This window comes from Musca domestica, unplaced genomic scaffold (genome assembly GCF_030504385.1).
Source record: "Musca domestica strain aabys unplaced genomic scaffold, Musca_domestica.polishedcontigs.V.1.1 7, whole genome shotgun sequence".
Taxonomy (NCBI): Eukaryota; Metazoa; Arthropoda; class Insecta; order Diptera; family Muscidae; genus Musca; species Musca domestica.
Window position 1 is genome coordinate 1,216,558 of NW_026712383.1, and position 12,405 is coordinate 1,228,962.

General features: G+C 33.0%; 6 protein-coding genes and 1 pseudogene across 6 annotated transcripts; 3 read left to right on the forward strand and 4 right to left on the reverse strand.

Annotated features, from left to right (window-relative positions):
- The first annotated feature begins 312 nt into the window (after positions 1-312).
- Positions 313-748, forward strand: LOC131806065 (histone H4). Its single transcript, XM_059129959.1, has one exon. It carries the CDS (start codon positions 366-368, stop codon positions 675-677), a length of 312 nt encoding a protein of 103 aa, XP_058985942.1. The 5' UTR covers positions 313-365; the 3' UTR covers positions 678-748.
- A 1,781-nt stretch (positions 749-2,529) lies between these two features.
- Positions 2,530-3,045, reverse strand: LOC131806060 (histone H2A-like; annotated as a pseudogene).
- Positions 3,046-3,233: 188 nt separating this feature from the next.
- LOC131806062 (histone H2B) lies at positions 3,234-3,715 on the forward strand. Its single transcript, XM_059129956.1, has one exon. The coding sequence runs from the start codon at positions 3,282-3,284 to the stop codon at positions 3,654-3,656; it is 375 nt and encodes a 124-aa protein (XP_058985939.1). The 5' UTR covers positions 3,234-3,281; the 3' UTR covers positions 3,657-3,715.
- Positions 3,716-4,488: 773 nt separating this feature from the next.
- On the reverse strand, positions 4,489-5,267 carry LOC131806053 (histone H1-like). The gene is given in 2 exon segments (XM_059129947.1): positions 4,489-4,995; positions 4,998-5,267. Coding segments are annotated over 2 exon segments (681 nt in total). The 5' UTR covers positions 5,215-5,267; the 3' UTR covers positions 4,489-4,531.
- Positions 5,268-8,306: 3,039 nt separating this feature from the next.
- LOC131806058 (histone H2A) lies at positions 8,307-8,804 on the reverse strand. Its single transcript, XM_059129951.1, has one exon. It carries the CDS (start codon positions 8,767-8,769, stop codon positions 8,395-8,397), a length of 375 nt encoding a protein of 124 aa, XP_058985934.1. The 5' UTR covers positions 8,770-8,804; the 3' UTR covers positions 8,307-8,394.
- A 191-nt stretch (positions 8,805-8,995) lies between these two features.
- LOC131800588 (histone H2B) lies at positions 8,996-9,463 on the forward strand. The gene has a single exon (XM_059129953.1). It carries the CDS (start codon positions 9,043-9,045, stop codon positions 9,415-9,417), a length of 375 nt encoding a protein of 124 aa, XP_058985936.1. The 5' UTR covers positions 8,996-9,042; the 3' UTR covers positions 9,418-9,463.
- A 601-nt stretch (positions 9,464-10,064) lies between these two features.
- Positions 10,065-11,022, reverse strand: LOC131806051 (histone H1-like). The gene has a single exon (XM_059129945.1). The coding sequence runs from the start codon at positions 10,967-10,969 to the stop codon at positions 10,286-10,288; it is 684 nt and encodes a 227-aa protein (XP_058985928.1). The 5' UTR covers positions 10,970-11,022; the 3' UTR covers positions 10,065-10,285.
- Positions 11,023-12,405: the final 1,383 nt, after the last annotated feature.

Sequence of the window (12,405 nt, forward strand, 5' to 3'; positions counted from 1 at the left end):
TTTCACTTGAATTTTTTCACTTCACTAGAGATATGCACACAAACACGGTTAACACTGTAATAACGTTGCCATCGCCACGAAAACGAGTATTTATAGAAAATTGTGCTGTTAGCATCAACTTTCGGGGTTGATATGTTAGTGAATTCTTACCTATCCGTATACCAAATGTACACGCACACACAAGAGAGAACATACAATACTAACGGCAAATGTACACACACACATAACTGTACATACTTTACTTGTGCGTTAAATGGTTGGAGAGAGCCTCAAATTTTGTATAAATACGAGCGGAATCGCCGGAAAAAAACATTAGTGCTCAAACTGTTCGTGAAGTGATAAGTGAAATAAACTAAAGTGAAAAAATGACTGGTCGTGGTAAAGGTGGTAAAGGCTTGGGAAAAGGTGGCGCTAAACGTCACAGGAAAGTGCTCCGTGATAACATCCAAGGTATTACCAAGCCAGCTATTAGACGTTTGGCTCGTCGTGGCGGTGTAAAACGTATCTCTGGCCTGATTTACGAAGAAACTCGTGGTGTTCTGAAGGTGTTTTTGGAAAACGTTATTCGTGATGCTGTCACCTACACCGAACATGCTAAGCGTAAAACCGTCACCGCTATGGATGTCGTATATGCTTTGAAGAGACAAGGCCGTACCTTGTACGGTTTCGGCGGTTAAACAAATTCTTGACGCAATTTGGAGAAATCTTTTTTACAACAAAACAATCGGTCCTTTTCAGGACCACAAAATATATCAAAAAAGAGATACTTTCTGGTTGAAAACTATTTTTTAAATTAAAATAAATAAAAAATAAACACTTACCTTAGGAAATGTAGGAATTTTATGTCAAAATTTCTAATAATTTTCTTTTTCAGCTTTCTCGTATTTTTTTTCTCACAATTCGTGAAAAATGTCTAAAAATCAAATAAAGAAAAAATATAAATACTTACTCGTTTCAATTTTCTCCAGAATATTTTCACCGAAAACCTTCTTTTACCGATGTCTCGTATTTTATTCCCGATCACAAACATGCCGTCGGCAACTCACATCGCTAAACACATTCAGTTGTTCTTCTTCTTCCTTTTCGTATAATATGAGTATAACATAGCGTCACTTTATGTATGTATTGTTGCTGTTTAGTCGACATTATTAAAGAACAACCATGCTGTGGTAGCAAAGGAATTTCATTTTGACTTTTTCAAACATTGTTTAATCTTTTCTCAAAATTTAATTTGAAATTGTTGAATATTTTTATTAAATATAGATCGTTGATTTATTTTATTTCGAAAAATTTCATTAAAAATTTGTAAATTATTCACTAATCATTTCCTTTAAAATTTTACCGAAAATTAAAATCATTAATTTTTTTTTAAATTAAAATCACAGAATTTTATTTAAAAATTCTTCATTAAATTAATTTTATTTTATTTATGTTAAATTTACTTATTTAATTTTCAATTAATTTAATTTTTCATTAGATTATTTTTAAAAATAACATTTTCGTTTTATTTAATTTTATTTTATTTTTTCCTTATTATTAATTTAAAATTATTTAATTTATTTCCTTTTCATTAATTTAAAAATTTTTGATTTAATTTAAAGTATCTTTTATTTTCATAAAATCTATTTATTATTCGAAATTTCTTTAATTTATTTTCAAATATTTCATTAAAATTTCTTTAAATTTTCATTAATATTTGCCTTAATTTTCTAAAATTTTCTTATTTATTTTAATTTAGTTGTTAATTTACGTTATTTTATTTTTCTTTGTAATTATTTTCATTAATTTTCATTTCATTATGTTACTTTTAATCTATTTTTTGTGTTTAAAATTTTCCATAGCACCACAATGCGCTTTTATTTTCATGTATGTGTCCATTTATTTCCACCAAAACACTACTTTGCCGCCAAAATTCCCTTGCAAATCGTCTACTTTATGCCTTCCCCAAGAATGCGCCGGGGTACGATTTTTTCACATAAAATTACTACCCAGCCAGCCAGCCACCACCAACTGCCACATGCTTCTTCTTCTACCTCATAGTATACATACTCATTTGGTGACGCCACGATCTCTCCTCTCTCGCGCTCGCTCTATTCCTGAAATCATAAGAGACAACAACAACGACAACACAAATATGCAACTGACAACGAAAAACAGTTATTTAGGGTCCCTTTTTTTATTCATCTTTTTTTAAGGGAATTCATTAATGTTAATTTATTTACATTAAAGTATTATAGAATTTTTTGAATTAATTTTAGGTAACATTAAATGTGTGACCCCCCCTTATCGTATTATTTAGATAAACTTAGAAAAATAAGACTTTATGCTAAGTATTTTTAATCTATAGACTTAAGAAATATTGTTAGTTAATAAGTTATTAAATAACTATGTGTAGAGAGCAGATGAAAAAAATAAACTTGAACTTGAACTTGAAAAACAGTTATTCTGCCAACGGCTAATACAAAATTATTGAGAATTTTTATTTTTTTCATACAAATGTAGCTTGACGCAATTTTCTTTCTCTTTTCAAATATTTTTTGTCGTCCTGAAAAGGACGGATTGGTTGATTTTTCTATGGAATCATACGATGGTCTGTATTCTTCTTCTTTTTCATTCCATAATACCTTTCGAAATAATTTAGGCTTTCTTTTCGGTCTTCTTGGGCAAGAGAACAGCTTGGATGTTTGGCAATACACCACCTTGGGCAATGGTAACGCCAGACAGCAATTTGTTCAATTCTTCGTCGTTACGGATGGCCAATTGCAAGTGACGGGAATGATACGAGTCTTCTTGTTGTCACGGGCAGCATTGCCAGCCAATTCCAAGACTTCAGCAGCCAAATATTCCATGACAGCGGCTAAATAGACGGGAGCACCGGCACCAACACGCTCAGCATAGTTGCCTTTGCGCAACAGACGATGGATACGACCGACGGGGAATTGAAGACCAGCACGATTGGAACGGGACTTTGCCTTTCCCTTAACTTTGCCACCTTTACCACGACCAGACATTTTCACTTTATTTTAGTTTTAAACACTTCACTTAAGCACTGAAAAACACAAATGATAAAATTTTCGGATCGAAACGTGCTATTTATACTTTTCTCACACACACATTTCTTCAATAATGGGGTGGTTTGCCTTGTGTGTGCCTGCTAGCTGTGACTACCTGAAATTCTTGTCGACTACAATCTACAAATTCTGTATAGCTGCCCGTTTTGGTTATCATTTGTGAACAGTGTTAAAAGTGTTTGTGTGATTCAAAAAAAATAATAAGTGAAAATGCCTCCTAAAACCAGTGGTAAAGCAGCAAAGAAGGCCGGCAAAGCCCAAAAGAACATTACCAAGGGCGATAAGTCGAAGAGACGTACCAAGCGTAAGGAGAGTTACGCTATCTACATTTACAAAGTGTTGAAGCAAGTCCATCCCGACACCGGTATCTCCTCCAAGGCCATGAGCATCATGAACAGTTTCGTCAACGATATCTTCGAACGTATTGCCGCCGAAGCCTCTCGTTTGGCCCACTACAACAAGCGCTCGACCATCACCAGTCGGGAAATCCAGACCGCCGTCCGTCTATTGTTGCCCGGTGAATTGGCTAAGCACGCCGTCAGTGAAGGTACCAAGGCTGTTACTAAATACACCAGCTCCAAGTAAATGTCTTGATATTTTTCATTTTCATGCGTCGAAATACTACCTTAAAAGGCCCTTTTCAGGGCCACAAAAAACATTTCAAAAGAGATCATATTTTGTTGAAGCTACAATTTATCATTATTTAGTAATAACGAATAAATTCCATAAGAAATATATTTTTCTCTATACAATGATTTTTCCATGCATTTAGCTAACTCGCATATGTGCCTATGTGTAACCTTTGCTTGCTTGCTTGTGCGATATGCTATAACAGCCATCGTCGTCGTGTATGTGTGCGTGTGTTAGTGGTGATTTGCCTTGCCGTCGTTGATCAACATCGAATGGGCATCATGTATGTGTGAGCATTTTGATACAGCACAACGGCAAAGCAACGAAATATAAGGCTGAGGCAGAAATTATCAAAGGAAAAAATATATTGATGGAAAATGTAAATATTTTGCCAAAATGTCATTTTTGGATGAAATTAGTGAAATTTAACAGAGAATATGAAAATGACAAAATTTTCAAAATTAAGTAGAAATTATAAAATTGACCAAATTATGGGGATTTTCGAGAATTATGACCTGTGGGTAATTAGGAAAAATTTAAATATTTTATTATCTTTTATGACCTGGGTTAAAAAATAATCCAGTGGCGTCCACGATTATATTGGCTCAATAAAATTACCTAATAAGAACAGTAATTAGCGAAAGTAATTTTTTTCCCAAATCAACACGTGTACAATTTACTTATTTATTTAGGTAACAAATATATACGATAACTGTTGAAAATAATATTTTCTCTTTTTTAATTTAATTTGTAGCCCTGAAAAGGGCTGTTAGATAGTATGTTTTCGAATATCGAAAATATTGTGGAAAAAGTAATCTTTCTGGGAAAAATTACTTCTTGGCGGCGGTTTTCTTAGCAGCTGGCTTCTTTGCTGCTGCGGCCTTTTTGGGCTTAGCAGCTGCAGTTTTTGCCTTGGGTGCCTTTGGTTTAGTGGCAGATGCTTTGGCGGCGGTCTTTGCTGGTTTAGCTTTAACTGTACCGGTTTTCTTGGCAGCCTTTGCCTTTGTTTTGTCGGCCTTCTTCTTTTCAGCGGTCTTCTTGGCGGCAGAGGGTTTTTTGGCAGCTGCCTTCTTCTCACCAGCGGCCTTTTTAGGGGCGGCAGCCTTCTTCTTTTTGTCACCAGCGGCTGGGGCCTTCTTCTTCTTTTCAGCAGTCTTGGCTTTGGGTTCCTTAGAGGCCGAAGCAGACAATTTGAATGAACCAGAAGCACCCTTACCTTTAGTTTGGATCAATTTTCCACTGGCAACGGCACCTTTCAAGTACTTCTTGATGAAGGGGGCCAATTTTGGGCATCTACTTTGTAGGTGCTGGCCAAGTATTTCTTGATGGCGGGCAATGATGAACCTCCACGTTCCTTCAGGGTCTTGATGGCGGCATCAACCATTTGCTGGGTTGGAGGGTGGGTAGGGGCAGCTGATGGCTTCTTTGCTTTGGCAGCGGCTTTTTTTGGTGCCTTTTTCTCAACAGCGGCAACTGGGGAGGCGGTGGCTTCAACAACGGCGGCGTCAGACATGGTTATTCACTGTTTGGTTTATATTTCACTGTTAACACAAATACACTCACAAATTTATGTGTACTATTATTTTTGTTAGCGGCGAGCTAAAGTGTAGGTACATCGAAAAGATGAGATGTGCATAGTAGTCAATTGGTAAATTTTTCGAAAGATTGTGTGGAAGCGTGTTTAATTTTTACAAAAGTTTTCGGAGAAATTAAATTTTCCTGAAGAAGCTTTGATAATTTTCACTAAAAATGTTTTATACCTTTAAAGTATAGATTTCAGGCTATGTTTTAAAGAAAGTTTGGTGTAATTATCACTTGCCGTTTGTGAATTATAAACGTTTAACTTGGCAGATTATAAAAATGTAATCACAAATTTCCAACTAAAATTTAAAAAAATCAAATTTTTATGAAAAATTAATTGAAAATTCTTTTTGAAAATGTAGCCTGATATGTTTACTTTAGGATCAAAGAAAAATATCGATGAAATTTCATATTTTACTATGTGAAAAAATTGAAATTATTATGTGGTCTATGACAGCAGAAATCCTCTTGTTGGCATAATTTCAATGAAGAAAAGTTTTTCTTGAAATAAATTTGAAAGCTCAAATCTTAATAAGTTTTATAAAAATTTCTTAAAAAACATTTCAGAATTTGTATATTTACATCAAAATATAACATTATTCACAAAAAGTCATAATTTACGGGGAAAAGTTACAAAATCCCCAGAATACTTCATACTAACCAAGGTACAGGCATTCACTGACAAACGGTTATGTATTGTCATTTTGCAATATTTTTTTATGAAATTTAACATAATTTGTTCTAAAATTGTTAAAAATAGTAGTAGAAGCCATTTTCTTCTACGTTATTTGGTCAATTTTTGTTAATTTTATGAAAAATATTCCCAAAAGAAATTCCTCTTTACAGGCCAAATATCACCTAGAACACTTGAAAATGTCATGAAATTAATTGCGTTTTACAAAATTGTTTTTCGATCACTTCAAAGGTAGATATTATTGGCATTTCTTTTTATAATACTTTTAATTATATTTTACATCAAAAGTCTCAACAAATCAATTATTTTCTTCTTAAATTTTTGAAAAATAATAAATTATTACCAATTTCTCTAATACATCCGGCAAAAATAATTTTGTAATTCCATACGGAGAAAATTCATATTCAAATGTCTTAAAATGCGTATAAAACATTTAAAAATTTTGCTGAAAAGGAATAAAACATATTCATACATCATTCCTGAAAAAAATTAAATAGGAGGGCAACATTTAGCTGGAAATTTTAAAATTCACATGAAATATTCGTAGAAATTGAAGGCAGAGAATTTTTCCCGTTAAATTGAATAGTCCACAACAGAAAAAAATGATCGAAGGGGAATAAAATGAGAGAAATAGACAAATTTCGCGCCAAAAATCATAAAGAGAGCAATTTTTTGTTTAACGGGAAAAGGAAAAAAACAAAATGGACAAAAAAAAATCCCGTTAGCAAATGTATGTGGTGGTTGTTTTTATGAGTCATAGCATTTTTTTTCGAAGAGGGAGTACAAAAAATGATAATAATTTTGCAAATTAAAGGAAATATCAAAATGGATAATTCAAAAATTCAAATAAAATTAAAAAAATAAAATATTCGATCAAAATAAAATAAAAAAATTAAATAAAAAAATAAAGTGTCGAAAATTAAATAAAAAAAAAAACAACATCAAAATATATATTTATTATAAAAAATGTTAATTGTTGAAAAATAATCATAGCCCTAAATTATTTTTTACAATTCAAAAAATACTAAAAATTGTAGATAAAGTAAAATATCTCTTTTTGTAAAATATTTGTCTCCAGGACCGATGTTTTGTTGTAAAATTGTTGCTTTTAAAACGTCAAGAATTTAAGCCGTTCTCCACAATACGTCTGGCCAATGGATATCCTTAACACATTTAGTTATTCTTCTTCTTCCTTTTCGTATAATATGAGTATAACATAGCGTCGCTTTATGTATGTATTGGTATTATTTAGTTGATATTACTAAAGAACAACCATGCTGTGGTAGCAAAGGAATTTCATTTGACTTTTTCAAACATTGTTGAATCTTTCTCAAAATTTAATTTGAAATTGTTGAAAATATTTATTAAATAGATCGTGATTCATATTATTTTAAAAAATTTCATTAAAAATTTGCAAATTATTCACTAATCATTTCCTTTAAATTGTATCGAAATTAAAATCGTTGAATTTTATTTAAAATTCTTCATTAAATGAATTTTATTTTATTTATGTTCAATTTTCTTATTTAATTTTCAATTAATTTCTATTTAATTTTTCATTAGATTTTTTTTTTTAAATCACATTTTCGTTTTATTTAAAATTATTTTATTTATTTCCTTATATTAATTTAAAATTATTTTATTTATTTCCTTATTATTAATTTAAAAATTTGTGATTTCATTTAAAGTATCTTTTATTTTCATAAAATGTATTTATTATTCAAAAATTCTTTAATTTATCTTTAAATATTTTCATTAAATTTGCTTAAATTTTCATTAATATTTGCCTTAATTTTTAAAAATTTTCTTATTTTATTTTAATTTAATTATTAATTTACGTTATTTTATTTTTCTTTGTAATTATTTCATTAATTTTCATTTTACTATGTTACTTTTGTTCTATTTTTTGTGTTTAAAATTTTCCATAGCACCACAATGCGCTTTTATTTTCATGTATGCGTCGATTTATTTCCACCAAAACACTACTTTGCCGCCAAAATTCCCTTGCAAATCATCTACTTTATGCCTTTTCCCCAAAGAATGCGCCGGGGTACGATTTTTTCACATAAAATTACTGCGAAGCCACCACCAACTGCCACATGCTTCTTCTTCATGTTATACATACTCATTTGGTGACGCCACGATCTCTCCTCTCTCGCTCGCTCTATTCCTGAAATCATAAGAGACAACAACAACGACAACACAAATATGCAACTGACAACGAAAAACAGTTATTCTGCCAACGTCTCTCATTATTGAGAATTTTTATTTTTTCATACAAATGTAGCTTGACGCAATTTTCTTCTCTTTTCAAATATTTTTTGTCGTCCTGAAAAGGACGGATTGGTTGATTTTTCTATGGAATCATACGATGGTCTGTATTCTTCTTCTTCATTCCATAATACCTTTCGAGATAATTTAGGCTTTCTTTTCGGTCTTCTTGGGCAAGAGAACAGCTTGGATGTTTGGCAATACACCACCTTGGGCAATGGTAACGCCAGACAGCAATTTGTTCAATTCTTCGTCGTTACGGATGGCCAATTGCAAGTGACGGGGAATGATACGAGTCTTCTTGTTGTCACGGGCAGCATTGCCAGCCAATTCCAAGACTTCAGCAGCCAAATATTCCATGACAGCGGCTAAATAGACGGGAGCACCGGCACCAACACGCTCAGCATAGTTGCCTTTGCGCAACAGACGATGGATACGACCGACGGGGAATTGAAGACCAGCACGATTGGAACGGGACTTTGCCTTTCCCTTAACTTTGCCACCTTTACCACGACCAGACATTTTCACTTTATTTTAGTTTTAAACACTTCACTTAAGCACTGAAAAACACAAATGATAAAAATTTTCGCCCCGAAACGTGCTATTTATACTTTTCTCACACACACATTACTTCAATAATGGGGTGGTTTGCCTTGTGTGTGCCTACTAGCTGTGACTACCTGAAATTCTTGTCGACTACAATCTACAAATTCTGTATAGCTGGCCGTTTTGGTTATCATTTGTGAACAGTGTTAAAAGTGTTTGTGTGATTCAAAAAAAAAATAATAAGTGAAAATGCCTCCTAAAACCAGTGGTAAAGCAGCAAAGAAGGCCGGCAAAGCCCAAAAGAACATTACCAAGGGCGATAAGTCGAAGAGACGTACCAAGCGTAAGGAGAGTTACGCTATCTACATTTACAAAGTGTTGAAGCAAGTCCATCCCGACACCGGTATCTCCTCCAAGGCCATGAGCATCATGAACAGTTTCGTCAACGATATCTTCGAACGTATTGCCGCCGAAGCCTCTCGTTTGGCCCACTACAACAAGCGCTCGACCATCACCAGTCGGGAAATCCAGACCGCCGTCCGTCTATTGTTGCCCGGTGAATTGGCTAAGCACGCCGTCAGTGAAGGTACCAAGGCTGTTACTAAATACACCAGCTCCAAGTAAATGTCTTGATATTTTTCATTTTCATGCGTCGAAATACTACCTTAAAAGGCCCTTTTCAGGGCCACAAAAAACATTTCAAAAGAGATCATATTTTTGTTGAAACTACAATTTATCATTATTTAGTAATAAACGAATAAAATTCCATAGGAAATATATTTTTCTCTATACAATGATTTTTCCATACATTTAGCTAACTCGCATATGTGCCTATGTTTAACCTTTGCTTGCTTGCTTGTGCGATATGCTAAAACAGCCATCGTCGTCGTATATGTGTGCGTGTGTTAGTGGTGATTTGCCTTGCCGTCGTTGATCAACATCGAATGGGCATCATGTATGTGTGAGCATTTTGATACAGCACAACGGCAAAGCAACGAAATATAAGGCTGAGGCAGAAATGTTCAATGGAAAAAATGTATTGATGGAAAATGTAAATATTTTGCCAAAATGTCATTTTTGGATGAAATTCATGAAATTTAACAGAGAATATGAAAATGACAAATTTTTCAAAATTAAGTAGAAATTATAAAATTGACCAAATTATGGGGATTTTCGAGAATTATGACCTGTGGGTAATTAGGAAAAATTTTAAATATTTTATTATCTTTTATGACCTGGGTTAAAAAATAATCCAGTGGCGTCCACGATTATATTGGCTCAATAAAATTACCTAATAAGAACAGTAATTAGCGAAAGTAATTTTTTCAAACACGTGTACAATTTTTTTTTAGGTAACAAATATATACGATAACTGTTGAAAATAAATATTTTTCTCTTTTTTAATTTAATTTGTAGCCCTGAAAAGGGCTGTTAGATAGTATGTTTTCGAATATCGAAAATATTGTGGAAAAAGTAATCTTTCTGGGAAAAATTACTTCTTGGCGGCGGTTTTCTTAGCAGCTGGCTTCTTTGCTGCTGCGGCCTTTTTGGGCTTAGCAGCTGCAGTTTTTGCCTTGGGTGCCTTTGGTTTAGTGGCAGATGCTTTGGCGGCGGTCTTTGCTGGTTTAGCTTTAACTGTACCGGTTTTCTTGGCAGCCTTTGCCTTTGTTTTGTCGGCCTTCTTCTTTTCAGCGGTCTTCTTGGCGGCAGAGGGTTTTTTGGCAGCTGCCTTCTTCTCACCAGCGGCCTTTTTAGGGGCGGCAGCCTTCTTCTTTTTGTCACCAGCGGCTGGGGCCTTCTTCTTCTTTTCAGCAGTCTTGGCTTTGGGTTCCTTAGAGGCCGAAGCAGACAATTTGAATGAACCAGAAGCACCCTTACCTTTAGTTTGGATCAATTTTCCACTGGCAACGGCACCTTTCAAGTACTTCTTGATGAAGGGGGCCAATTTTTGGGCATCTACTTTGTAGGTGCTGGCCAAGTATTTCTTGATGGCGGGCAATGATGAACCTCCACGTTCCTTCAGGGTCTTGATGGCGGCATCAACCATTTGCTGGGTTGGAGGGTGGGTAGGGGCAGCTGATGGCTTCTTTGCTTTGGCAGCGGCTTTTTTTGGTGCCTTTTTCTCAACAGCGGCAACTGGGGAGGCGGTGGCTTCAACAACGGCGGCGTCAGACATGGTTATTCACTGTTTGGTTTATATTTCACTGTTAACACAAATACACTCACAAATTTATGTGTACTATTATTTTTGTTAGCGGCGAGCTAAAGTGTAGGTACATCGAAAAGATGAGATGTGCATAGTAGTCAATTGGTAAATTTTTCGAAAGATTGTGTGGAAGCGTGTTTAATTTTTTACAAAAGTTTTCGGAGAAATTAAATTTTCCTGAAGAAGCTTTGATAATTTTCACTAAAAATGTTTTATACCTTTAAAGTATAGATTTCAGGCTATGTTTTAAAGAAAGTTTGGTGTAATTATCACTTGCCGTTTGTGAATTATAAACGTTTAACTTGGCAGATTATAAAAATGTAATCACAAATTTCCAACTAAAATTTAAAAAAATCGAATTTTTTATGAAAAATTAATTGAAAATTCTTTTTGAAAATGTAGCCTGATATGTTTACTTTAGGATCAAAGAAAAATATCGATGAAATTTCATATTTTACTATGTGAAAAAATTGAAATTATTATGTGGTCTATGACAGCAGAAATCCTCTTGTTGGCATAATTTCAATGAAGAAAAGTTTTTCTTGAAATAAATTTGAAAGCTCAAATCTTAATAAGTTTTATAAAAATTTCTTAAAAAACATTTCAGAATTTGTATATTTACATCAAAATATAACATTATTCACAAAAAGTCATAATTTACGGGGAAAAGTTACAAAATCCCCAGAATACTTCATACTACCAATGTACAGGCATTCACTGACAAACGGCTATGTATTTTCATTTTGCAATATTTTTTATGAAATTTAACATAATTTGTTCTAAAATTGTTTAAAAATAGTAGTAGAAGCCATTTTCTACGTTATTTTGTCAAATTTTTGTTAATTTTATGAAAAAATATTCCCAAAAAGAAATTCCTCTTTACAGCCAAATATCACCTAGAACACTTGAAATGTCATGAAATTAATTGCGTTTTACAAAATTGTTTTTCGATCAACTTCAAAGGTAGATATTATTGTCATTTCTTTTTATAATACTTTTAATTATATTTTACATCAAAATTCTCAACAAATCAATTATTTTCTTCTTCAATTTTTGAAAATAATAAATTATTACCAATTTCTTCTAAATACATCGGGCAAAAATAATTTTGTAATTCCTTACGGAGAAATTCATATTCAAATCTCTTAAAATGCGTATAAAACATTTAAAAATTTTGCTGAAAAGGAATAAAACATATTTCATACATCATTCCTGAAAAAAATTAAATAGTGAGGGCAACATTTTAGCTGGAAATTTTTAAAATTCACATGAAATAATTCGTAGAAATTAAAGGCAGAGAATTTTTTCCCGTTAAATTGAATAGTCCACAACAGAAAAAAATGATCGAAGGGGAATAAAATGAGAGAAATAGACAAATTTCGCGCCAAAAATCATAAAGAGAGCAA